Source organism: Tachypleus tridentatus, chromosome 6, assembly GCF_004210375.1.
Source record: "Tachypleus tridentatus isolate NWPU-2018 chromosome 6, ASM421037v1, whole genome shotgun sequence".
In the NCBI taxonomy this organism is placed as follows: Eukaryota; Metazoa; Arthropoda; class Merostomata; order Xiphosura; family Limulidae; genus Tachypleus; species Tachypleus tridentatus.
In genome coordinates this window covers 98,755,774-98,783,389 of record NC_134830.1, presented here as the reverse complement: position 1 = coordinate 98,783,389, position 27,616 = coordinate 98,755,774, and the positions used below count along the sequence as shown (strand labels likewise).

General features: G+C 33.9%; 1 protein-coding gene and 1 long non-coding RNA gene across 3 annotated transcripts in view; both read right to left on the bottom strand.

Annotated features, from left to right (window-relative positions):
- Window positions 1-833: 833 nt before the first annotated feature.
- On the bottom strand, window positions 834-10,226 carry LOC143253162 (uncharacterized). 2 transcript variants are annotated; one of them, XR_013029416.1, is made up of 3 exons: window positions 10,078-10,226; window positions 9,776-9,805; window positions 834-1,647 (listed from the first exon to the last, which is right to left on the bottom strand). It is a non-coding gene; the product is annotated as an uncharacterized LOC143253162 (long non-coding RNA). The 2 variants fall into 2 exon arrangements; XR_013029415.1 differs by lacking the exons at window positions 9,776-9,805; window positions 10,078-10,226 and adding an exon at window positions 2,722-2,999.
- Window positions 10,227-10,272: 46 nt separating this feature from the next.
- LOC143253153 (plasma membrane calcium-transporting ATPase 2-like) overlaps window positions 10,273-27,616 on the bottom strand; it is a 212,120-nt gene continuing 194,776 nt past the window's right edge. Inside the window, exon 23 of the mRNA XM_076506513.1 lies at window positions 10,273-10,291. Within this exon, the coding sequence (XP_076362628.1) occupies window positions 10,289-10,291 (3 nt within the window). The 3' untranslated portion in view covers window positions 10,273-10,288. The remainder of the gene's footprint in view (window positions 10,292-27,616) is intronic.

Genomic DNA, 27,616 nt, shown 5'->3' with positions numbered 1-27,616 from the left:
ATTCAGAACACTGTCCAACACAGTGTGGTCTCGGATCCCGTGTACCAGTGTATAGCGACGCCTCTGTTTATTAATTTTTAAATTTAACCAGCCATAAATTCTTCTAAACATCAGAATGGGTTTCATTTTCCGTTAAAGTGTGTCCTATTTTTCATTATTCTACATAAAGAAGAAGAAAAGGGGTTTTGGAACAAACATCAGACTAACATATATAATTCCTGGACACACGAATAATGTGATATGATTTGTCAAAGGAAAGGAACCATAGCACTAGTTACATTTGTAAGAAATAATTACTTTCTACTATATGAAATTACACTTGAAACTTATTTCAAGTACTTGATAAAAAGAAAGATAAAGATATGGATATACGCACGCACACTCATGTATTTACTTACATAGGTATTTATGTACATGCATAGACACATTAGCCACTGAAGTGTACAGATTGCTATAATATCGCCCCAGTATGAGATCCTGTTTTTGAAAACAGAAGGGATAACTCTTTATGACGCAGATAGATGGGCATTTTCGGCACTAAGTCCCTGTATTGATGGTCGGTTACGACGTGATGGCACGTTTTACTTTATACTTTAAATTCTATCACCGTCTATGGTGCTTTAACGGAAAACGTACGCCACAATCCTGTACTTTTGACTTATTCATAGTTCGATTTCATTCATAATCGATATTTTACAACATATATCAACTTCTAATTTGATTGACCGATGATCTACCGCTCTAGATACGTTTTGTCGTTGTTAGTTGAACATATTAATATCAGAAAGATATAATATATAAGATCACGAGAGAAATAAACAGAAATAACAACATGTGTTAGAACACTTTATAGTGTACTTCTTACAAAATAAACAACGTTCTCATGATGCTTGAGATATCTGATGGCACGAATCCTTCCTACAGTTTGAAATAACACCTAGAGAACACACAGTACTACACAAACATCCTTTGGAATAAGTTTCAATGACATGAGAAGAAGCACCTGAAAAGTTGGAAACATAAAACAAAGATTTCTAGTTTGAATACGGAGATTTCACTTAAAGTACACAATTATTAATAGCTACATGGATATATACTCCAATACTTGAAAACTGAATAAATTAGCTCTTATCACATTTGATTAGACCCGTTAATAAAATATGAAATTTACTGAAACTTCATGAAAACACGAGAATGATAATGACAGCCTTACCACATGCAACACCGACACAATAAAAAAACGAAGCAAAATGTGTAAAATTTTCACACTCGATACATAATTTTAAGCCAATATCATCCACAACCAACTGGTCTATAATCACTACACAAGCAGAGGTTAACTAGTAGAAGAAAATTCTGGCTAACGTTAGTTGTCTTAAAGTTGCATTTTATGCTGGAAATGTTTCATACTTCGGTTTCCACACTATGGTTAGAGTCATTGTCAACATTTTGTGCAACACTCTTCTCTTTCGATGTTTTATCTTCTTCTTCAATAGTTTGAATAGGACCCCGTTTACACCATTCCGTCTCGGTGTTCCTGGCGGTACTCTCGATGGAGACAGAAGAGGAACGTTTTTCGGCAAGTCTCTTTAAAATAGCGGCTTTACGAGCGTCAAGACCACTGCGAAACGCATTTACAACACGGATCTGTAGAGTTAGTAAAACAATGATTATCAGAGACACTGAAACAGGGCGACAAGGAAATACACTGGTTAGTGTTATTTAGTGTAATGCACACGTACAAGCTGCCATGCGTCATTCCCGTTAGAAAAAAAAATGACAAAGAAAATTGCATGTTTCTAACAGAAATAGAAAAATAGACATTCCAGTTGTTGTTGAAAATATTTCCAGTTGAAAAATTTAATCTTTTTATTGTTCAAAACATGCTGTTTTTGCTAGTGAACTGTGAAAAAATGATACTGGTTTGTACATAAATTACTTACATCTTTTCTAAGCTAAAATGTGAATAATGATAAAGTAATTGCTGCGTGCGTTAAATGAAAAAGTAGATTTGTATAAATATCTATTTGAGATGTCTGTTCATGTACGTTAGTGTTAGCCTGAACTAACTATTGACTGTATTACTAGTAAAATACGTAACAGGAAAGGAACTCACCATGCTACTTTAACTACGCAACACTGTACTGATTTTCAGTATTATCATTCAGTTTTTAACACAAGGAAGATTTCACGCACAGCAAAGGATCTTCTGTGGTCTGGCCAACTAACAATAACTCTCAATGCAATAGAAGTCATACGAATTTTATAATAACTTTCACGTATCTTATAGCTTATCGAGAACCGAGCATGCAGTATTTGTTTAAAATATACGTTTTAGTAAATTCTTATAAAAATGTTTGAACAGCAACAAAATATACCAAAAGAACATTTAAATGATAATTTAGATTCTTTGGCAGAAATATCTATGTACAACAGCTAACTAGTACATGACTGGATAGACGAAGCAACTGACTGAAACCAGGTTTACACTTGTTAGAAGAACCCCACTAAACAAAACATTAAATCCAAAGACAGAAAGATGCAGTTAGGCCACATATCAGAAGAAATTAATTATATTTGATATCTGAGAAATGAAACTTTATCTCGAAAGAAAAGACAAAAGATGTATATTTTGTTTTTGTTTGCCTAGGATATTGACACAAAGCTGCACACGTGCTATCTGACAGACGAGAGAAAAGGCATCTAATCAGTACCACTTACCATTGACTCTTGAGCTACTCTATCAAATGGTGTGATTTGACTCATTTTAATAAGACACCCATGGTATCGAAGCACTGAACGTAATCTTGTGGCAACGGGAAGTAAGCAATAGAACTTCGGATCTATGTTCGACCTCTCGCAAAAAAAAAATCATTAAGTAAATTGAACAGATAAAAGAAAGCTTAGGGTTGATTATAGGAACGAAACTAAATAAATTCAAAACAGAATGAAAAGAAAAATAAATTATAAGTAACATTGAACTAATTCTGCTAGCTTCATTAATTAGTTACTAAACGTAAAACCAAAAATCACGTTTTGTAAAAAGAAAATTATACAGTTCGACAGCTGAAGGATACTGGTAATTTTAAGAAAGTAAAAAAATCCATCAATTAAAGGAGACTTTTCTCTAATTAACTAGCAAATTAACAATTTTAAAAGGTACTTTTATGTTATAGTTCATTTAATGAGCTAAAACATTAGGCCAATTAGAGAGTTTAAAACACGTTTTAAAAACGATATATTAAAAGAGAAGCATTTCTTGTGGTCTGTTTAGAACATTTCTTTATTTTATTTTATAAAGAAATCATGTTTTATGTTCTACTAACTTGTTATTCAGTGTGTTTTAAAGGTTCGTTTCCTGCATTCTGATTGGAAAAATGTTTTCATTCTGTGTATTGAAATTGTAACGTTTTGTTTCCTTGAAGGGTTTTCAGTCTATTAAGAAAACTCTTTCAAGGAAGTAATAACATCATGTGTTCTAGCTCTGAACAAGAAACGTTTCAGAGAATGTTTTGTATACAGTTTCTTGAAAAGAAATTATCTTGTTTTATGGTCCAGTAACGAAGGAGTTTAGTTTTACCTGTATTTAACAAAAGAAGTTTCTTCATTTTGTTCGGAAAGAGTTTGTAAGTAAACCATGCATACTTAGGATAAACAACAAAATTTAGCTACGTGTATATTAATTCCAAAGGTTCTGTGTCAAGTTCTGCGTAAAACCTCGCGGTCCTGCATGGTCAAGTGGTTAGGGCGCTTAACTCCTACTTCGCAGGTCGCGGGTTCGAATTCTCACCACCTCAAATATGCTCGCCACTTTAGGTGTGAGAGTGTAATAACATGCCGGTCAACCTACTATTGGCTGGTAAAAGAGTACCCCAACAGTTGATGGTGGGTGACAATGACAAGTTGCCTTCTCTTTAGTATTCCACTGCTAAAGTGGGAGCGACTAGCGCATACGACTCTCGTGTAACTTTGTACAAAATTCATAAACAAACAGAACACTGTTTCAGTTTATTTCAAGGAAATAAACATACCTTTACGGTGTAGTGATAAATTACAGCTCTGTCTGTATTTAGCACAAAGTATCTTGTCATGTTTTCCTAAAACAAAACTTTACCGATCGCGGCCTAATGGTAAAAGAGCTGAATAGTGGGGCTAAGATTTCTTAGTTTATGTCACTTTACCGTCCAACGAAAAACTGCGTTCCGAACTTTCTGGTCGTAGGTGCGTTATAAGTGTGGCAGTTAAATCCCAGTATTCATTCTGATAACAGTAGTCAAAGAGTTGGTGGTGGGTGGTGTTAACTAGGTGATCTCCCTGTAGTCTTTCATTTCAAAAGTACAAACCACGAAGGACAAATTACCTTCGAGCAGTTCCTTCGAAATTCAACAAAAAATGCTAAGAAAATTTCTTCGGTTTAAGTTCTACCGTCTAGTTAAAAAGGAGCACATTTCTGTCTTTGTTTAGAACATTGTATTGTCCAATAATAAAGGACAATTGGTTTAACACCAGTGTTTAATTGGTGTTTTCTATAGTATGTTTAAAATGTTTTCTGTTCACTGAAATGAAAAATAAAAACAATGGTGGCGGAGCTTAACTTCATTGAGAAATGTTTAGAAAGTTTGTTAAACGCGAGCACTAATTATCTGTTTAGTAAAACACTCCTAAATAAGATGTAAAACTAAAGATACGTGTCCAATTAAAGAAAACTTACAAACTTAGTGTTATAGGGTGATTTATATACAGTATTTAAATGTCTTTTTTACACCAATATACACTACAGAAATTGAATGATGAATTAACTTATTTTGTTGAAGGGGAATAATCGTCTTTTGTGTTCTGCTAACGATGGAATTCTGCTACGAGTGTACTAAGCAGGAAATGTTATTAAAATTTTCTGTGATATCTATTAAGATAGTTATGTTTTGTGTGAAAATGAGGTCTACATACGTGTTTTACAATAGAAGTTATGAAATTTTTTGCAGTTTGTTGAAGGGAAAAAGGTATTTTTTGTTCCAGTGACGGTGGTGTTTAGCTCTGTATGTTTCGAAAGACAATTTTTATAGAAAATAATAACACTTTAATTAACTGAAGGGAAATAATGGCGTCATATGTTGTAGTTAAAGGTGGAGTTCTGTAATATTAAAATATTGTTTTACAGCCATATCAGAAACATTTACAGCTGTGAAGAGAAAGTATGTTTTTCAAATAACAATGCAGTTTAGCTCTATGCTTGTTTCAGAAGATACACGTTCTCGCAGTCACTATAGCAAATTACGTCAGTTTGTTATAGGAAGATAAATATAGTTTGTGACCTAGTTGAAATGGAGTAAGCTCTATGTGTATTTTACAACTAATGTTTATAATAATAACTGTAGTTTGTTGAAAGCAAGAAATTATGTTTTTGTTCTACTAACGTTAAAGTTTTGCTGTGAAAAGTTTCTGAAGTTTTTTTGACACGTTCTTCAGCTCATTGAAGGAAACACTAAGCATGATTCGTTTTCTAATAACGACAAAGTTCAAGCCTATTTAGAATATTTATTACTTTCTAGAGATGATGGTTCCAGCTGTATAAGAATATTGAAAATTTTAATCAGTTGAAAAAAGGTTTGTTTCTCCAAAGAAACTGAACATGTTTTGTGTTTCACATGAAATGTTAAATTTAGTACTCTTTAACAGCTTTCTTTAGTTACTGTGAAAAGTGTTTATATTTTATGATGAAGCTCCGCTCTGAGTGTGTGTGACTTTACTGCTCATTTAGTTTTGTTTAGAACAAGCTTGTTAATGTCTTTTGTGACATTAGTTGGCACATCACTTTCATTAGCCTTCAGAAAAGGTTATTTCTGAAAGTGTGAACTATTGACAAAAATTATACCTCAAACCGAAATGATGAAATTAGATTACACACGTTTCATCGTTCTAGGTTGTGTATATCATGTGACCTAGCATAATGTGTATGATATTGTGTAATACAGCAGGCGATAAAAACTAGTAAGTTATCGTAAAGATGCTTTGCGTTGTAGTTCAGCTCCTTAATGTTTAAAACATTATTAATATTATTTTTATATAACACGCTTTTGCTTTGCTAAAGAAGAAAACCGTGTTTTATTTTTTGTGTTACATTCAGCAACTTCTGCAATTTAAAAGATGTTCTATAATCTCTTGGAGACTTTTCTCAACATGACCACATTTTGTACCATAGTAATAAGTGAGTTCAGTTGTACATGTAAACTTTACAAGGTTCATTATGTATTTGCTATTTAGCATGTGCTTTAAGTTTGTTAAATAAAATCAAGGTCCAGCATGACCAAGTGTGTTAAGGCGTTCGACTCGTAATCCGAGGGTCACGGATTCGAATCCCGCGTACCAAACATGTTCGCCCTTTCAGCCGTGGGGGCGTTGTAATGTACGGTCAATCCCACTATTCGTTGGTAAACAAGTAGCCCAAGAGTTGGCGGTGGGTGGTGATAACTAGCTGCCTAGTCTTACACTGCTAAAGTAGGGACGGCTAACGCAGATAGCCGACGAGTAGCTTTGCGCGAAATTCCAACAACAAAAATCAATTACGTAATGCGTTATTGCAACGATAGACTATTGCCATGTGCATTTTGAAACAAACGTTTTTTCATCAAAACAGATAACAAAATTTTACGTTCTGGTGACTAAGCAAAACCGCTAAAATGCGCTTAGCAAGAGTCGTTTTCTAAAAAGTATCTTATTGTAGCAGGAAAGTAGTCGTGTTTCACGTTCCAGTGATAGTATAATAATATGGCGTTGTGTGTGATTCGCATTGCGTTTCAAATAAAAAACGACCTTAATTTGTTGAAATTATACTTTATATTCTAGGAGCTTGAAATTCTCAATGGACATGTTCGAAAATGTTTCTAGAAGCTCTCTTCAGTTGCTCATGATATTTAATATTTTATTAATGATGGAATTACGTGTTTATGTGCGTATTTTACAAGGTTTTCCTTTTCTTTTTGATACTTATAAATATTGCACGTTTTAAGTAACATATTGCATTCCATTAGCCAAAGTTAAGGTACGTATGTTTTGTATGAGATGTGTTTCTGTGTCTTTATATGATTCAAGTTAAGAATAATGCTACATAATGTATATGGTTTCTAGCGTTGTAAGTCCGTAAGCAAATCGTTGTTCTACGTATTTATTTGTTTTGAGTAAGTAACCATTTTTGTGTAACGAGAGTTAAGTTTTTATGTTTTTATACGACATGTTTCTGTATCTTTAGTTAGTTTGTTTTATATAAGTAACTTCTCAGTGAAGCGTGATTCATCACTCCATAGAACGCGTTTCCACTGCTCCAGAGTCCAATGGCGGTGCGCTTTACATCATTCCAGCCGACGGTTGGCATTGCGCATGGTGATCTTAGGCTTGCGTGCGGATGCTCGGCCATGGAAACCCATTTCATGAAGCTCCCAACGAACAGTTCTTGTGCTGATGTTGTTTCCAGAGGCAGTTTGGAACTCGATAGTGAGAGTTGCAATTGTGGACAGGCGATGTATACACGCGCTACGCGCTTCAACACTCGACGGTCCCGTTCTGTGAACTTGTGTGGCCTACCGCTTCGTGGCTGAGCTGTTGTTGTTCCTAGACGTTTCCACGTCACAATAACAGCACTTACAGTTGACCGGGGCAGCTCTAGCAGAGGAGAAATTTGACAAACTGACTTGTTGGAAAGGTAGCATCCTATTGCAGTGCCACGTTGAAAGTCACTGAGCTCTTCAGTACGACCCATTCTACTGCCAGTGTTTCTCTGTGGAGATTGCATGGCTGTATACTTGATTTTATGCACCTGTTAGCAATGGGTGTGACTGATATAGCCGAACCCATTAATTAGAAGGGGTGTCCACATACTTTTAGCCATGTAGTGTAAGTAATGATCATGAATCCTGTTGTAATCACAGAGTTTAGTTAATTTCCTTACAACACGAGACTTACACTTATTCATAGTCTATTATGAATGTGTCTTGATTTATTTGTTTACTGCAATAAAATTACTCATAAAACGGTGGAGACAAAGATGGTTTAGTAATATCTCGTCACGTTGCAGACATGAAACAAGACTCATGCAACACAGGCAATTAAAGCTGAATCATTTACCCCATTCATATAGAGGTCATGCTTGTTATTTACAAGACTCACTTTCTGAAATACATAAAACAAACATCTTGAAATTGAATAAATAAATTTACCTAGAAGTTTACAGTTGTAACCGTACGTTTTCACCAGGAAAGTTTTCAAATTATTTGCTATAACTTAACAGTGACATAAAATACATGGCTTCTTCTTTTTTTTTAATACAAAACACGTCAGTGTTTAGATTATGTTGTTTGCTCACTTTTCTTCTAACCGATAACAATAAAAGCTGACCTATCTGTGATTAACAATCCAAGCTGACCTATCTGTGATTAACAATCCAAGCTGACCTATCTGTGGTTAACAATCCAAGCTGACCTATCTTTGATTAACAATCCAAGCTGACCTATCTGTGATTAACTATCCAAGCCGACCTATCTGTGATTAACAATCCAAGCCGACCTATCTGTGATTAACAATCCAAGCTGATCTATCTGTGATTAACTATCCAAGCTGACCTATCTCTGATTAACTATCCAAGCTGACCTATCTGTGATTAACTATCCAAGCTGACCTATCTGTGATTAACTGTCCAAGCTGACCTATCTGTGATTAACAATTCAAGCTGACCTATCTGTGATTAACTCTCTCATAGTGAATGTTAACAATAGCTAGGTCGAGAGATTTCTCCATTTAAACATTAAAAACCTAAATAATTTTCCAACATGAACACTTTGTCAGTTCTTTTCTTGCAGCAAATAAGTAAATTAAATAAAGGGTAGCTTCATCCGGAATTTTTTTGTCAAAATTCAATATTGTTACACTCAATATTTACATATTTCTTGTCACGAACACATTTCCTATATGAGACAGTAACTAATAGCTTAAAGGAACTCGCTTATAACAAACAACAAGAGTAATATAAATGTAGTAGAAACATTTCGAGTTTCTGTTTTTCTCAAAATTAATTTTCGAAAATTATTTCTTATATTAGAGTAGAGTAGCAATCTTCAGGAAACATTTGTAGCAAAAACTTGATGGAAACGAAAGTTATTAGAACTGTAGAGTTAGAGTTAAAGTTTCGTGACATTAACATTTAATGTGTCGAAATGTTTCTTAATTGTTTCGCCTACATGATAGGAACTTAAGAGATGCTGCAGATACTAAAAATTAGTACAGGATTAAATCCTTTCAACACTGATTAAAAGCTTTTTCTAAAAATATATATATCGTATTTTAACTATTGATAGATATAAAAATTATTTCCTTGGCGATAAAACACTTTACCTTTTTATAGATATGACTAAACAGATGCACTCTTTGTATTCAAGAAATTTTTAACACATAATAAATAATTGAAATTAAACAAATTCTACACGGGCAAAGACAATATGCTCGAGACTAAAACCCATGAACATGCTGATTGGTTGAATCCAATAGCAACATGTATACACACACACACACATATTTCGATAATATATAATACATTTTTCATTTTATTTTTGCCTACAAGAGCATTTGGCTAGCATGCTTTAGCATTACACAGATAGCTTTGAAATATAGCGTTGACGTTGTCTTTTCACTGCTGGACACTGAACACATCTTGCATGCAGTTAATGAACTAGCTAAGAGGCCGATTTCGTGCAGCTTGTAAGAAAAGACACAATGTCGGCAAACTTACTTGGATAGTCAGATCATCAGGGTAGGCTTGCTGCTCACACATTGGAGAAAAATATTAACGTTTAATGAGAGTGAGTAAATAAATTTAAAAAAGAAACAAAAGCCCACAAATTTTTAGACTAACCTCGAAACAATAATATTTTTAGGAAAATAAATCTGAAACGATAACATCCTTCCAAGCAAGTTTATAGCTTCGCTTTATAGTTACGAATCGGCAACCATTTTCAAGAATTGAAATATTTTAAATAATGAAAAACAAACATTGCAATCCTGTAAACTTTTAAATAAAAATTTTACTTGTACCATGGACTGTAGGAAATATCCATGGATATTATGATGTCAGTTTTCATATTTCCTGATCCTCGCAAGGGGCAGAACAAATCAATAAAACTGAACATGTATGTCTATCATCTACATGACTCCAAAGATGAGTTTTTTCAGCCATGAAGATTTACGATGGATGCTAAAACAAACACTTTTGCGGAAACTTAGCAGTTCGGAAAAGACGAAATAATCACTAGAAAAACAAAAACAAGTGTTTGTAAAAGCATACATAAGAAAGTGAAGAATCACTAGTTTATGTTTACACTAAAACATTAGACAACCTTAGTGATAATGAGTGATAACTGACACTATGGCACGACATGTCAACAAATTAACCAATTTTTAAAGTTTGTTTCCACAGATTTCCTAAACATTTAAGTATTGTAAAAAAGCAAATAAAAATAAAACCATTTAGCGTATTTGTGAACATAGTGTCCTTTCGAAATGTATTCAATACGAATATAAAACACTAAACTCCGTAAATAATGCGCACTTTAGTGTAACTTTAGAAGCGAGTTATACGAAATGAAAAATATTGATTACAGTACAAATTACATTTATATATATATTTTATAATGAAATATACGGCACACTTTGCATAGTTCTTAATATTTTTAACATATGTTAAATTATTTCATAATTTATAGTACACAGTAATAAAATTACACATGCACTATTTTGTTAGACCCACAACTCAAACTCAGACATTCGTTGAACACTTAATTTAATTGCAGTTGAAAAATAAAGCAACAAAATGTGAATTCTAGCAAGAGCTTAAACAGGGTTAAGAGACTCATCAGTGTTTTACACACCTTTTTCTACAGTCAGTTCAGAAAGGTGGAAAAATGGTACTCATTAGACCGCTTTTCGTATCCCAGTAATTCAATATTTGCACTCTATGTATCACTGAATCTGTACTTCCCTATTTGAAACTAGGATGAAAGGCGTAAGGAATGGTTATTGACTGCCGCGTGACAAGTTTTTGCAATATCCTTCGCACGATAGGAGTGAAGGTAATCGAATCACGTTCAACTGGGACCAATTATGAAGTTTGTTATACTTTACTGGTGTGTTTAATCGCCTCGCCCTTTGCTATTTTCATTAACAGTCGTATTTCTTTTTGCAGACACTACGTTTAAACATTCAATCTAACAAACTTCCTTTCGTAAAAATACTCCCTATTCAAAGACAATGATACCATACTCCTTTGAAATGTTGACTGATCGTAGCTCGCACCATATCTTCTCGTTAATAGGGCTAAAGCAACGATCTGACACATCCTATGATCAATCTGTTTTGCATATGCATATAAATACTGGTCAATAAATGTGTTGTAGGAATAGTCGTAGTAAAATGGGCAAGTTAGTGTGTTTAGTATAACGTATCTCAATCAGTTATTCTCCCAAATTTAATATCGCCTAATTTCTCAAGAAAAGTATAAAACGTATTTTTTAATCATTTCACTAGCACGACAATCAATAACATTCATAACATTTATACGATTAACGTTTAAAAGAAACAAAAGTTTTTTGGTTCAGACTGTTAAATATTACGCTTATATTTGTTTATTAAAGAAATAAAATAATAATATTAAATGAGGAATTATTACTTTAATTTCACCACCTAACATTACTTTGCAATATTGTAATAATATTTTACAAAATGTAGTATTTTGAATTTTTATTAGTAATCTTTGTCTTTTAAGTTGTCTATATAACACGTTGTTTTAAGCCATATAATGAATTATTATTATGCCTTAATTTTTCTTCACCTTTACAACAAAACTACTTTTGTTCTTTCTCTATAATCTTGGTGTAGTATTATCGTTTAAAAGTAATTTTCCTTACCAACTTCTTAATATTGTTTGATCATGCCACGCTTAATTTTTTACCAAAGTCTCTATATATCTTTCAACAGGACGTTTCCTTTTTTACAACAAACTGTATTACTATTTCATTGTTCAATGTTTAGTTAAGCAACAAACATTATATTGTTATATATTTATGACTAATTCACTTTCCGAATTAAACTTTGGTATTGTTACTTCAACATGGAAAATTCCCTTTTTACAACTTTTAGTCACAGTTTCTAGGAGACACAATGTATTTACAGCTAATATTATCAGATATTTCACAAAACCATCGTATCAGCACAGGCAGTGTCAAAACATTTAAGAAAATGCTTAAACTTTTTAAGTTTTTTATTTTTCTAATGTCGTTCCAAAATTTTTAATGAGTAATAACTATTTCATCCATGACTTTCAATTCGAAATTCACTTATGATAAGCAAAGGAGGCAGTATTTTCTAATTACGGAGATATTATTAAAAAAACAACAAAAAACTAAAACTTTGGCTGACTCAAAGTGTGACTTTCACATTGCATTCAATAATTACATACAATAATATTACCACATATGGATTATTATGTTATCGTAAATCACCAAAACGTCGAAAACATTAGAGCGAGACATATTTTCAACAGTATGTTCTGTATATAAAATTTTCATTATGTTTTTAAATCTTTATTGATCAACTAACTTACTATTGTGTTAATAACGAGAATCTGCTTCGGTACACAAGGATGATTCATTAGCTGTCACATGTAGGAAGTGATGAAGAATACTATTCTTCTTTTTATTATAATAAAGCTATGCCAATTTAAATAATATTCACGAGATAACCTTCACATTAACACTGTGACAAAGGTGAACCATAAAGAATTGCTTCAAAACATATTTTATTGGTTTATGATGAAAATTAACATATATATATATCTTGTAATTCGTGTCCTAAGTTGTTATAAGTTAGTGGAACCACCACACAACATGCAGCCAGAAGGCGCCACACACATGTGTCAGCCTTAAGCAATGGGGAAGGCAATTGTCACCAGAGACGAGGACATCCACGAAGTGAAAATACATTCATGATTAATCATGATGTCTCAGTGTGTTTGACGTGTAACAAATGACAAAATTTAATTATGTTCTAAAACTAATACAGTTACTTTTACATATAAAACGCATCAAACTATCAATAATTGTTATTTAATCATACTTTTATATTTCCTTTTAAAGGTGAATGAATTATCGTCCTGAAAAGGATGTTTATTTAACATGCTTACTGTTTCACTAGTTTGTTTTTTATACTATCCATATAACTATGTTCTTGAGAAAATATTTCAATTTCCTGTTTCATATAATAATGAACAAAAACACACAAAACTGATTTTGATTTAACATACCGATTTTACAAAAAATATGCTAACTCACTTATCTACTAGTTACAATGTTTCTGTGGATCTAAAATGTCTTCAATACTAATAATAGCATTACTTTATACCGATAATATACTGTAGAATACCTGATGTTTTGCTTTCACGAGACAACTTTTATAAGGTACATATTATACATTATTTAATTGATTATAAATGTTATATTTTATAATTTTATTGAATTCTGTCATACAAATTATAATCATTGTCATTGCAATTCAGAGTGCAATATTTTATATAGTAAAAAATGATATTGAATATAGTGAAAAGTTCAGTTTAATTATCTCATGTTATAATTTCCAGAAACTCAGAAAATATATTTAACAGAATGATTTGTTTGGATATGATCAGATTATTATACATTTTGAAAATATTCACTACAACATATACATTCGTAACCCACATCTATAGATATGTTTATCTATTACTTTTACATGTTTATAATCCAGAGTATGAAAGCTTTCTAAGAAGTGATACAAAAGGGTAAATCTGTTGTGACCTTTTTTCATTAGTCACTTGACCACAACTTGAGAAACAATACATTTTCTATCATGTAACGAAAACAAAAACTGTCTTCTGTACAATAAAAACACAGTACACTGATTGTAGTTCAAGTACAATATAAAAGACAGAGAATATGTTAAATACTTTGTCAGATTACGTTATCATTGGAAACATAAGTAACATGAAAATTAAAGTGGACGTTTTTCAATATTGTGAAGAATCCCACGTATTATGATCTCATGGCAACTGGCATGCTCTACAAGAAAATGTTTCTATCCTTTACAAGAAATCAGTTTATGAAGAGTATTTCTATAAATTCACATAGAACCATCCACCAATGAGATTAGATTTATCTGTAAAGTCTTACACTTTATATAACAATACAGGATGCAAGAAGTACGTTTATGAAATTCTCAATACTTAAAAATACACTAAGAAATTATTTTCTGTTTCTAAACTGCTTATTTCTTTTCAAGTTAAAACTCACAACGTTATTTAAGAGTACTAATATTTACAAATATAACTAAACTACATATAATCTATCTTCTTTAAATGTAATTATTTAGATATAATAGTTTTATTTTTACATCTTTAAATAAGATTTATAAAAATATACTAATGTTCCCTGCAGTAACAGAAATAAGCTAAAAATATAATCACACAGTTTTCCTTAAAAATACAGTTATCTATGTTTTTATATTAAAGAATAAAAAGTATTTAACAGAGATGAAGGAATGTACCCCTTTTTGTGGTTTTTGATAAAAAGCAATCTTTCGTTGGTAAATAGATGTACAATATTAAACGTATTGTCACTGTAGTGTCACTTCTGAAGATGAAAAGAAAAATAAACAGAGACCCCGAGTTTGATGACAGTTAAGAATTAATTGAAAGTCTATTCAGGTAAATTTGCAGACAAGAACTGAGATAATCGAGGTCAAAATATATTCAGCATTGTACACCTATTTACAAACTACTTTAAAAGTGAATAACATTCTCTTATCTCTGTTAGACTCCTGTTCTGTATTTTTATACATGAGATGAAACGTGTGTGTGCTTTAAGAGCATGATAAAGAATGGATTGATCCTCATGTGGCAGTCAAAGCATGGTTACACACACACACACACATATATATATATCAGATAAATGTATGTGCGCACGTGTGTAAAAATAACAGAAACATACATATTTACAGATATTGATTATGAATGTATACTTCGTGATGAATATTTTCAAATTGTGCAGTCATGTGATCATGTATAAATAATTCTGGTGAGTGTTCAATTTGTTTTGTTTATAGAGATGTGTTTTACTTAAGCAGTCACATGATTGAACATTTAAGTATTTTCTAATTACTACTTTACCGAGCAATTAGTATTATACAAAATAAACATTATAATTGAAATGAGGATTCATAGTGAAGATAGTGAAGTTGAAGGCTATTCATTTTCTGAAAAAAAACAAACGATTTTGATAAAACATAAGAAATTTAAAGGTCTTTTTCAGGACCATCACATGATGAGAAATATAAAATTATTTTAACACATATCACCTCTACCAATGAAAAGTTTCTCTCTCTTTGTACTAACAGTAAACATCACCATTAATTATTGTTTAGTCTTTTTAAGATTTATATGTCTTTCTTAGTATTAACACTGTTGATGTTTATGAATTTTCAACTGTCTAGATAAATATAAGACTGTCTCTCATATATGTTTTTGTAATTTTCACAAATATTTATTTGTCTTGTCTCTCAACTCTTTCAAAAAAAGGTTAAGCTAGACAAGTAATTATCTAACATTTGATCTTTATTCAAACTTGAAGTGTATTTCTGTTACATTTGTGATTGAACACTCATTATAAATTATAAACAAATAATAAAGTTTGATGTTTTTTATATAAGTGTAAACGATATAAGAAGTTACCCTTCAAAATTTGTTAAAATGTTTTATGATATTCAATGTTCCTTTATACAAATTAAAGTATAAATTCTAAGTGAAATATTAATTTGAATATGTAAAGGTGAAATTAAACTAATACAGTAGTTTATAATCTAAGATATTTATAGTATATTAGTGTATCACAAAACTTTGATAATAAATATTTTACTATGTGTGATGCTACCCTCAGATCATTATGTAACACAAGTTTCATATAAAAACTATAAATGGAGACCGAGGTGTAATTTATCATAAAAGACTAAGCTAAACATGAATAGGTTAGTAACTTATAAACTAAGAAATTTTACCTAAATAACTATGTTAATGTATCCTAAATTTCATTAACAATTGTTTCAGTATGTGAGTGCATAAGTCTGAGATTTTTTCTTAGTTTTGTGAATAAAAGTTTCAGTATATGTAACAAATATCTTATTTAGAGTTTGTAATTTTACACATAAATACAGATGAACAATTACAAAATGTGATCACAAACTTGTTAACATTTAAAATAAAAATTAGACTGTTTGTTGTAGACAGAGCTTGCAACTGAAATTATCAAAACTACCCACAAACAACTATTATTTTTATACTGAAATATCATATATTTTACATGTTGATGCCTAAGCAGATATTAAAAGTTGAATTTAATCAATCTTTCATCCTGAAAAATTATTCTAAGCCAACTGACAATGTTTGGCAGCCTAGCATGTCCAGGTGGTTAGGGTGTTTGACTCATAATCTGAGGATTGCAGGTTCTAATCCCTGTCACACAAAACACTTTTGCCCTTTCAGCCATGGGAGTGTTATAATGTAATGGTCAATCCTATTATTTACTGGTAAAAAAGTAGCTCAAGAGTTGGCAGTAAGTGGTGATGACTAGATCCCTTCCTTCTAGTCTTACACTGCTAAATTAGGGATGGCTAATACAGATAGTCTCCATGTAGCTTTGGATGAAATTCAAAACAAACAAACAAAGTTTGAACCTTTAGACTGTTTGCTGTATGTTAGGCAAAGTATTGAGTAAGCAGTATATAAGGATTGTATGCTAACTGAAATCATCATATCCTGTCAAATACTGAGAAACAGAAGTCTTTAAACACACATTTAGTGTTTTGTATCATTATGTAAAGTGAAAGAAGAATGTTTAATGGCCTTTAACTGGAGCTTTTGTATTTCACTAAATTAAAGTATGGTAAATATTAAAGTTATGTAAAAAATATATGATTATAAGGAGTTTGAACCATTTATTTTCAATATTAAGTATAATGTAAACACACAGATAGCAACAATGTGTAACTGATTTATTCAACTTTTGATTTAATAATTTTTTCCCATATTGAACACCCTAATCTTTTAGTAAAACACCACAAGATGGACAGTATTCTACAGTAAAATGAAAGTGTTATATGCTTTAGCACACACAAAGTGTGAAAAACATTTCTAAGCTTGATGTCCTGCCCTATATTTTTTTTAATGCCAAAGTTTAAGTTTATTGAGCCAGTCAATGATTTTGAATATGAAACATGACTCATGTCAAGAATAGGCTAAAAGAGACCAAGCAAACCTATAAACTACACGTGGTTAGTAACATTGGTTGGTTGATTTCGTGTTTTATGGCACAAAGGAGCTAGGCTATCTGCACCAAACGTCCGATAAAAAGGTAAAAATAAATTACATGTAGTAAAATACATAAAAGGAAATGAAAGTAAAACAAAACAGCACTGAAAAACAGAAAAAGCATAAAACCAATGTTGACACCTAGTCTACAATGTTAAGAGAGAAAGCAGAGTAAGAAAAGATGTAAAGGACTTTCTCTAGCAAAATGGTAATGATCATAACCTGCCAGGAAGACTAACAGGTAAGTACGAGAACCACCGTCAGTCACCTGAAGTTGGTCTTTCTAGTCCTGGTTCTGGGTTATGTGTCATTATGGCCAGTACCAAAAGGTAAAGTAATAAAAGTGTTAAAAGACATGCAGCAAAATTGTAATAACAACTCGCCAGGAAAACTAACGGGTAGTTCAAACAAACAGTTCAAACAGCAGCGTTAGTCACCTGAAGTCGACCTTTCCAGTCCTGGTGTCGAGTTATTTAATGTTCTGGCCATTTTTCAATTTCAAATTGAACTAGAGAGATTGAGACTCTTAAAAGGGAACCACAATTAAAAAGGTGTAATGAATAAATAACAAACACTTAAATGAGATTAAAAAGATTAATGGCCATTAAAAAACTAAAAACTTTATCAAGGTGGACAGTGTCACCATCACCAATAACATGTCCAATGTTACTGACATGTTTAAAATAGTGCCATTGTTGAGAGTTGTAACGATGGCAAGAAAGTAAATTGTGGCTTACAGTGATTTGAGTGTTACACAAACTACACACTGGTGCAACAGTTCCAGATAAAAGAAAATGATGAGTTAAAAAACTGTGACCAATGCATAGCCTAGTGAGAACAATTTCCTCCTTCTGAACCTTACGGAAGCTAAAAGGCCAAAGCCCAATACAGGGTTTTATTTGGAAAAGCTTGTTGTCGCGTTGCTCACTCCAAGTGAACTGCCAGCTGGTACAGAGTCAAGCCTTGAATACAGGACCATAATCCATGTACGAAATAGGCACAGTGGTGATAGTGCCAGAGTAGATAGATTTAGCTGCCGTGTCTGCAAGCTCGTTCCCTCAAATACCAACATGGCCTCGTATCCAGAAAAACTGGATAGAAGTAGATGTTAATGAGAAATTGGTCAGTCAGTTTTGAATATCAGCGAGAACAGGGTGTGAGCCAACGTGTAGCGATTTCAGAGCCAGTAGAGAACTAAGCGAGTCAGTATAAATAGTGCAGTTAAAGTACTGCTTAGCTTCAATATGATTCAGGGTAAGAGATATGGCGTACAGTTCAGCAGTGAACACAGAAGCTGTAGAGGGGATTCTGCACGCAACCACCGAACCACAACAAACCATGGCAGAGCCCACAGAGTTACCTGATTTGGAATCATCCGTATAAATTGGAATGAAAAGATTGTTTGAAAGATGTTAAGTAAATAAAAGACAGTACTTCCAATTGGGAGTATCTGCCTTTCTCAGAAGACTTAAAGAAAGGTCACATTTGGGGACTATAATAAGCTATGGTGGGATGGGATGACCAGTGGACTCTGCAATGTTATCCAAGGACAGACCAAATTCATTTAATTACGCCTGGATGCAAAGGCCAAGAGGAGCAATGGCAGATCATCTGTTGTGAAAAGTATGGCCTACTAAAAGAGGAAAACACATCCTCACGTGGGATGCTGTGGTAAGGAACGAAGTTTTGAAGAATATAGTAAACGGCAAAGGTGCAGAGAAGGTTCACGAGATTCTACGTATAAGCTTTGAAAAAGGGAGTTGCAGAAAGCCCCAGTGCAGAGTTGAAGTCCTTGATGATAAATGGGGTCCAGCATCTTTAAGGCCGAGGGTCTGGCAGAGCCATAGACCACTGATCCATAGTCGAGTTTCAATTGAATAAGAGCACGATATATCTTTAACACAGAACATCAATCTGCTCCCCAACTGGTGGTAGAGAGGACACGGAGGATGTTCAGTGCACTTGTGCATTTTACCTGTAGCTACTTTAAGTGTGGTATAAAGGTCAACTTACAGTCAAAGATAAGCCCCAAGAACTTGGTCTCAGGGACCAATGGCAGCAAAACTTTACTGATACGGAGTTCAAGATCAGGGTGAATACCCTGTTGGTGGCAAAAGTGCATGCAAACGGTTTTAGAGAGAGAGAAATTAAAGCCGTTCGCTGTGGTCCACTTCAGTACAAGATTGAGGGCAGTTTGTAGTTGCCACTCAATATATCTCATGTTCGAAGACTGACACGAGATGTGAAAGTCATCAACACAGAGCTCATTTGCAACAGTGAGAAAGAGTTGTTCAGTGATGGCATTAATCTTTATACTGAAAAGTGTGACACTCACAACACAGCCCTGAGGGACCCCAAGTTCCTGTAGAAAAGAATGGAAAAGTGTCGAACCCACACGAACTTGAAATCTCCTGTCCATTAAAAAATTTTTAATGAACATAGGTAAATGGCTATGTAACCCATATATATGGAGGTCATATGGCAAAACGCCATACCTCCATGTTGTGTCATAAGCCTTCTCAATGTCAAAGAATATTGATACAAGATGTTGTCATTTGAGAAAGGCTTCTCTGATTGATTTTCAAGTCGAATTAGGTGGTCCGTGATGGAGTGCTGTCGTCGGAACCTATACTGGGTGGGCGAGAAAAGGTTGTTTGATTTGAGAAACCAAACAAGACGAGCATTAACCATCCACTTTAAGGTCTTACAGAGACAGCTCATCAAAGCAATTGGACGGTAGTTTGAAGGAATTTAGGATTTTTCCCAGGCTTAGAGAAAGGTAAGATCAGGCATTACGAAAAACATCCTCCTGCCAGATCTGGTTAAAACAATTAGTAGATTATCAAAAAAAGCAGGAGAGAGATAGCGCAGCATGTCATAGTGTACATCATCAGGTCCAACTGATGTACTGCCAGACCAATGAGGGGCCATTTTCAGTTCCACCAGTGTAAAGGGACGATTATAGTCAAAGAAACAGTCAGTTCAAAAGGAAAGAGGTGAACGCTCTGGCCGAGTCTTGATGGCCAAAAAGGTGGAGGAACAAGCAGAAGCGCTAGACACCCGACAAAAGCTTTTATCTAGAGTATCAATAATGCTCCGGACATCAGCTACCTCTTGGCCATCAGAGAGTAAGATCGAGAGGGGGACAGAATTGTAGTACCCACTGACCTTTTAATTCCTGTCCCATATGAACTTGGAATTGGTGGTAGAAGATATGCTAGTTATGAACTTAATACAAGATCCCTTCTGGCTTTGATGTCTTACCCACCTAACATTAGCACGGGCCCGTTGGAAAGCGATGCAGCTCGAAAGTGTGGGATATATACGGAAAGTATCCCAGGCCTGTTTTTGAGCCTTCTGTGCCATGTGGCAGGCAGGATTTCACCACAAACGAGGATATCGTGGAAAACATGTTGAAGTTTTAGGAATACACTGAGCAGCTGCTTGTATAATACAGCCAGTTACCGCTGCTATACAGTCGTCTATTGATGGCTGACTCATGATGGCAGGATCAAGTTCTGCGAGAGCAGTGAAAGTGCTGATTCAGCTTCTACCGGGACATGCAGGTAGGGTGGCATCGACCATGGCCTGTCTCTCTCAAAAGTATAGAAAAATGATCACTGCCTAGTGGATTATTGTCAACCTTGCATGAAAAATGGGAGAATAATGAAGGGTAGCAAACCGAGAGATCAGTAGCAGTAAAGGATTGACTAGGTGCATGAAAATAAGTAGAAGAACCAGTATTGAAAAGAGAAAGATTGTGATCAGAGAGCATACACTCTACAGAGCGACCCCTCCTATCAATAACAGCACTTCCCCGGAGGGGATGATGTCAATTAAAATCCCCAGGATAAGAAAGGGAGACGGCAACTGTTCATGAGAGCATCAAGGTCTGATTGATCATATGTCTCTCCAGGGGACAGGTAGAGAGAACAAACAGTGATGGTATGACCCAAGAAAACACGGTTGGCTACGGCTTCCAAGGGTGTGTTGAGTGACAACGACAGGGTGGGCACATGCCGATCAACCAACAGTGCCACCCCTCCATGTACTCGTCCATTACACAGCCTCTTATTTCTGTACAGAGAAAACTGCTGAAAGGTGACTGTATTGGCAGGTTTTAGAAATGTTTCTTGTAAGGAAAGACATATAGGATGGTAGGAAGCAATCAGCGTTTTGACGTCATCCAGATTAGAAAGTAAACCTCGACAGTTCCATTGTATTAAGGTGGCCATTTTTAATGACGAGTAGGCGAAGTGGCTGGAGAACCCTTCTGTTTATGACCACATCTTTTTTCCTTACTGTCATTATTCGGAGGAGGTTTATCGATCTCCATGGATCCTGCCCTGGTTCAATTGAGCAGATCTTTGTTGCTGGAAGGGGATTCCAGTGACTGAAGACGTGAACGAATGATTGCTTTGCATCTTGGGGTGGGAGAAAAAAATGTATCTGAAGAAATGCCTGTATTTAAAACCAAAGGATGTCAATTTTGGGGTTTGTTGGAATGTATGAGAGGAACAGAGATGGGTGTAGAAGTTGATTCATCAACCTTTTTAACCATGAAGGACAAAAGGCTTTTCACGTTTTGAAAACAATTCTCTTGGAGGCACAGAGAGATCTGCCTGCACTCCCACTGCAGTTGTGGAACAAAGTGTAGCAGCATATGTCCGAGATGAAGTGGTGGACAGTAATTTCTAAGCCTCAGGATAACTAATGTTATGAGTCGTTTTCAAATGCTGCACCTCTTTTTCCTCCAACCATTTTGGGCAAGAACGAAAGTAGGAAGGGTGAGAACCATTGCAGTTGACACAATGTGGGTCCTTATTACACTCATAAGCATCGTGGTCCTTGCCATCACAATGAGCACATGTCAAGGAATCACAACATGACATCTTTGAGTGGCCGAACCTCTGACACTGGATACATCGGAGAGGGTTTGGAATGTACAACCACACCCTGCAATTTATATAACCTGCCTTGATGGTGGTAGGTGCACGTGGTGATGTAAATGTCAAAATGAGGATATTTGTCGGCAGTGTAACTCCATCTTTGTGAGTGGAGATTCGCCTCACTGTAGAAACTCCTTGAGTGGAGAAACCAGTGAGGATCTCCGACTTGAGGACGTTCTTCATATCCCTCTGAACAATAACTCCTCGTGATGAATTCAATGTAGCATGAGGGGTAACCTCAATAGGTTCCTCCCCAATTGCCTTTGAATTCAAGAGGATTTCACTGTGTTGAGATGTGGATGTTTCAACCAACATGTCTCCAGATCAAAGCTTCTTTACTGACTTTGGAGAGCCAGCAAGTCCCTTCTGAATAAAAAAGGGGGACATTTGCCTTAAAGGTTTTTTTGAAAGAGAATGTAATATAAGAAAATGAGGTATGTGTGTTACTGATGTTGAAGATTGCTGCTCAGAGTCTTCAAGATGTGGTTGTTTACCTATTGACTGTTTTTTCACTATTTTATTTAAATTTTTCGTAGGAGGATTCATAGGAAAAAAGGAAAACTTTGCATCCACTGATCCCACCTACCATGGAGCCCTATGAGGGGACGCACTAGAATGTCATGCAAGGACATTGCAGCAACGCCAGGGTTTCGTGAGCACTATACCCAAATGCCAGCATCAGACACAATGTCCACAAAACCCATTGAGAACAGCCGACCGACCCAAGGGGGGCCACCCAAAGGCTGCCTGTCTACAGGAATTCAAGGCCAAAGTGGTGTGTTAGGGTTGGACCCTCAACCACCAGGATCCTCTCCTCCTCTTCACAGGTCCCCACGCACTGCAAACACGTGGGTGGATGTTTAGATCCCAGAGTAGGTAATCAGAAAGAACAGAACCTTCCCTGGGAGGTCCCTTCACCATGTTCAGGAATCCACACCGAGGGGAAAATTAAAAAAAACTTACACAAAGTATTCATTAATCACAAAAGTTACTTTTTGACTTGTATTTGTTTACATCATTCAAGCCCTATCAATTAATAGGCTTATAAATTTTTGACTTAATAATCAAGATAAATTTTCATTCAAATTGTTTCACATTCATCAGTGATTAAAACCACTCCACTGATGTATATAACTGAAAAAGTGATAAAAGGCATTCTTTTCAAGACAAATCATATGATATACTGCAACAATAATTTTTATTGTTACTGTAATATTGTTTTGTATCTTTCAATTATATTTTCTAAATCTTTGGAAATTATAACATATTTAAATTCAACTTTTGACTGATTGTTGACTATCATTTATAAACTATAAAAAATATGTCAGTGATCTGGCATGAATACAAATTGTATGAAAGTAATATAATAAAATTACAGGGTGTTCGGAAAGTCACTGTGCAGTTTTGTCTATTAATAAATATATAAGTGCACAGTGACTTTCCGGACAACCTGTATAAACTATGATGTTTATAGTACTTTAAATTTTGTTAAGTATGATAGCATATTGGGCTATGATGAGATGAAAGTTTTATATAAGAACACTTAATTGTGTAATTCATGTTTCCAGAAATCTCTGAAATAATCAATTGATTTATAAATAAATGTTCTAATGTGTATTTTGAAAAAAATAATAATAAGAAAAGAGAAACAAAATTTCTGGTTTAAAGATATGAAAGTATTACCTGGTTTAGGCAAACAGAAGGTCAAACTTTCTATTCTTACCTTCAGCTGTTATGCATCATTTATATGATAAAATAGTTCATCCCATTTGCATAAGTGATCAAGTGACAATCTCCTAACAAACAGCGATCTCAATGGCACAAGGTCCTACTGAAGTTGAAATTTTAATCTTCAAGTGAATGTTCTATGAAAAATGTATGGTTAAACAATAAGTCCTTCCTTTATTACATTTAGTTGTAGTGATATAAAATCATACATAGAAGATTAAATATGCATCCTTTCAAGATGATAAAAGTATGTAAATTAAATTAATGTTTATAATAACTGCCCAATTCACATAATGTATAATACGTATAACAGTTGTATCACTGACATTGTAAAATCAAGATAATGGATGTCCTATGGAACTATTTTGTAAAATGTACACAAGTGAAATGAAATATTTTGTCAGTAACATAGTAATATGAATAGCACAAAGACAAACGTTTTAAACAGTTCAGCAGTCATAAGATTGCATGTTAAAGTGTCATTTTCAAGACATTATTTGATTTATATGTAAATGTAGAATTTAAAAAACATGATTAAATATAGAACTGGTGATTTTGTAATGTGTTTTATACATGAAGTGACTATCAGTTTTAAAACAATTAAATCTAGCCATTGATTACATCTTGAGACATCTATAATGAAATCATCACAATTGTGGTTCTACTTTGAAGACAACAGAACAGTCTAGCAATGTGATCTCTTGTAACACTTTGTGCACCTACTACTCATTCCACCTGTTGACATCCTTGCATGGCACCAAGGCCTTTTGGTGGTACTTCTTGCAAGTATTATGTCATTATCTCTGATGCATTATTGTCTCTCCTCATTGTCTGAGATCAACAAACACGTGGTGCTCACTGGCTACGTACTGCATGGAAACCCCTCCAATTACTGTTGTTCAGATAAGAATGACCACTTGGTTTATAACTGATGACTGGCACAGGTCTGAGTTTCTCAAATAAAACTTTCTAGAAAGTGTTACTAATATGAGAAAAAATACAAACCTCCACAGAAAAGTAATACACCTATGATTCACAATCTTGATTTCAGAGTACCGAACTACTCTAATTTGTGAAATAAACTTCCAGGTATCAATAACTTCAAATTTCAGATGATTTTTTAATCCTATGGAACAAACCTAAAGTTGTTATTTAATTTTATCCTATACAATCTATACTATCTTCAGCAGAGGCATAACTAGGTGCTTAAGAAATTTGGAACTTGGCCCAAAGGTGCAAGAATTTTTGGTGCTAAGGTATGATATCAAACAAGATTTTCTATTCTGATTTTTCAAGACACCAAAAGAGGGTGACACTTTTAAATAGCACATAGGAACAAAACCTGTGTGTCATTGCATAGCAACATCTCTAATCCTTAAGCAACCAATTTCCTTCTAGTTACTATAATTTTGAATTAATATTATGGTTTGAAGTTCTTATATGTTGCCTTCATTATCAATATTGAGAAAATAATATGCAATAAATGTACCTTAATGAAAAATGTTATTTTCAATTCTCTAGTTATTAATAGCCAATGGAAATCTATTATCAATGAAAATGAAGTTAAATTAATTAATCAAATATTTCAATTATTTTATTGTAAATAAAAGCGCAACATTGTGGAATTTACATCCATTCTACACAATAATAATGAACAATAGTGATCACGGTTACTATCCTATAAGAATCATCCATGTCTAGTCTAAAAACTAAATAATTACTGATTTTTTTATCATTACTAGATACAACTTGCCAATTACTCAGTGTATTTTACACATCTCGATTGTCGTGAGACTAGGCAGTCTATGATGTAAGACCTTATTAACATCATCAGGTAGTCTGGCCTAAAGTCAAGATATTTACTCATATTTATGCATTATCTGGAGTGCATAAGTTATGTCTTGACAGCCATTTGCTAAAAATGGGCACTTGTAATCTATTTCTGTTGGAGATTGTATTGCTAATTTCACGGTTTGTGTGTTTAGAAATTGTGGAATATTCTCTTTTGTGTTTGACCATATTATAAATGTCTCATCAACATATCTTTACAAGTCTTAGAGAAACTGTTTTGAAAACATTGGTTTTGGAATGTCCATGTACAATTATGGAGTACTGATGATGGGGGTGGGCCCATTACTGTGCCCTCTTGTTGGAAGTTATTTTGACACAGAAGTTTGCAATTCCTCATAGAGATTTTCAACTGAATACCTTCTTTAAGAGTTCTGTCACTTTCCAGCTTTCCCCAGTAGCTCACCAATAAGTTTGGGGGATTATAACACTAAAATCTGGGTTTAGACACAGCACAGATAATCCACTGTGTCTCATTGTGCTTAACAACAAAACATGTTTAAGAGCTATAGGCAGAGTATCTGTGAAAAATCCATGGGTTAGCACATTAGTGAATATTTTGTTTAAAAGCAAACCTACAACTACATCCTGTAAAATGACAGCAATTTCTTATATAACCTTTACAAAATGGACTAAGTTCCTAATGTGAAAGAATGTTTTACCCATGGTGTTATTATATGTAGTGTATAGAATTTCCATGGGGCAAAAAGAGTAGCATGCAACAGATGTGTGGGTGATACTATGTTGTACTGCTAAGTATTTTAAAGTTTTTGCTCCAACTTCCTTTTGATGTTTACTGAGACTTTGGGTTTGCCTAATATTCTTTTAGTGGATATCTTCAATGGGAGTTTTGTAGTATATTCCTTTTTGTCAAGGATTGCAGTGGTATTATCTTTCTCTGGTGGAAAAACTGTTATGGTACTGTTCTTCTTTACATTAGAAAGAACAGGTTTTTCTAAAATATATATAGGAAGTGTAGTATAGTAAGGTTTGTTTTCATGGTTTCTCAGTGCTGACTTTTTCTGTAAAACGTAAGTTATATATTCTATCATTGTACTTATATCAGTAGTATTTTGTTGTACATCAGAATGAAATTTAATCATTTGTTTATTTTATTTTGGTTCATTTAATTAGAATTATTACTCTACAGTAAAATGTTTCTAAGGAAAAACAATCTTATTTTGAGAAAGAGTGAGTTAATTTAGCTTTATAAACTTGCATAGTACTTGTTTATGTTCTTGTAAAACTTGAAGAGTTGAATGTGTCTTGAGAGTGTCTATCTTGTACTTTTGTATTCATGTAAATACTGTCAATTATTTTTATAGTGGTGTTTGATCCCATCAGTTACTAACTAATACTTAGATTTTTGTGATGTTAAAGGCTAGTAACCGTGACAACTACTGATATCCAACCACAACTACGTTACCATAAGTACTCAACAACGAAGAAGTTTAGTTAATAAAACGTCTATAGCAGGAAGTGAATATCTTAAAAGAAAAATCTGCAGTTAATAGATGTTGTAGAAAATTGCATGGGGAAAGGTACACTGAAAAAAAGTTGAGGGAGAAATTCAGTTAATTAGTTAATACTCATTACTACACAACATAGAAAAACTGAAGTCGGGAAGGAACGATGAACACATTTAGTTACTATAGATTGTTGG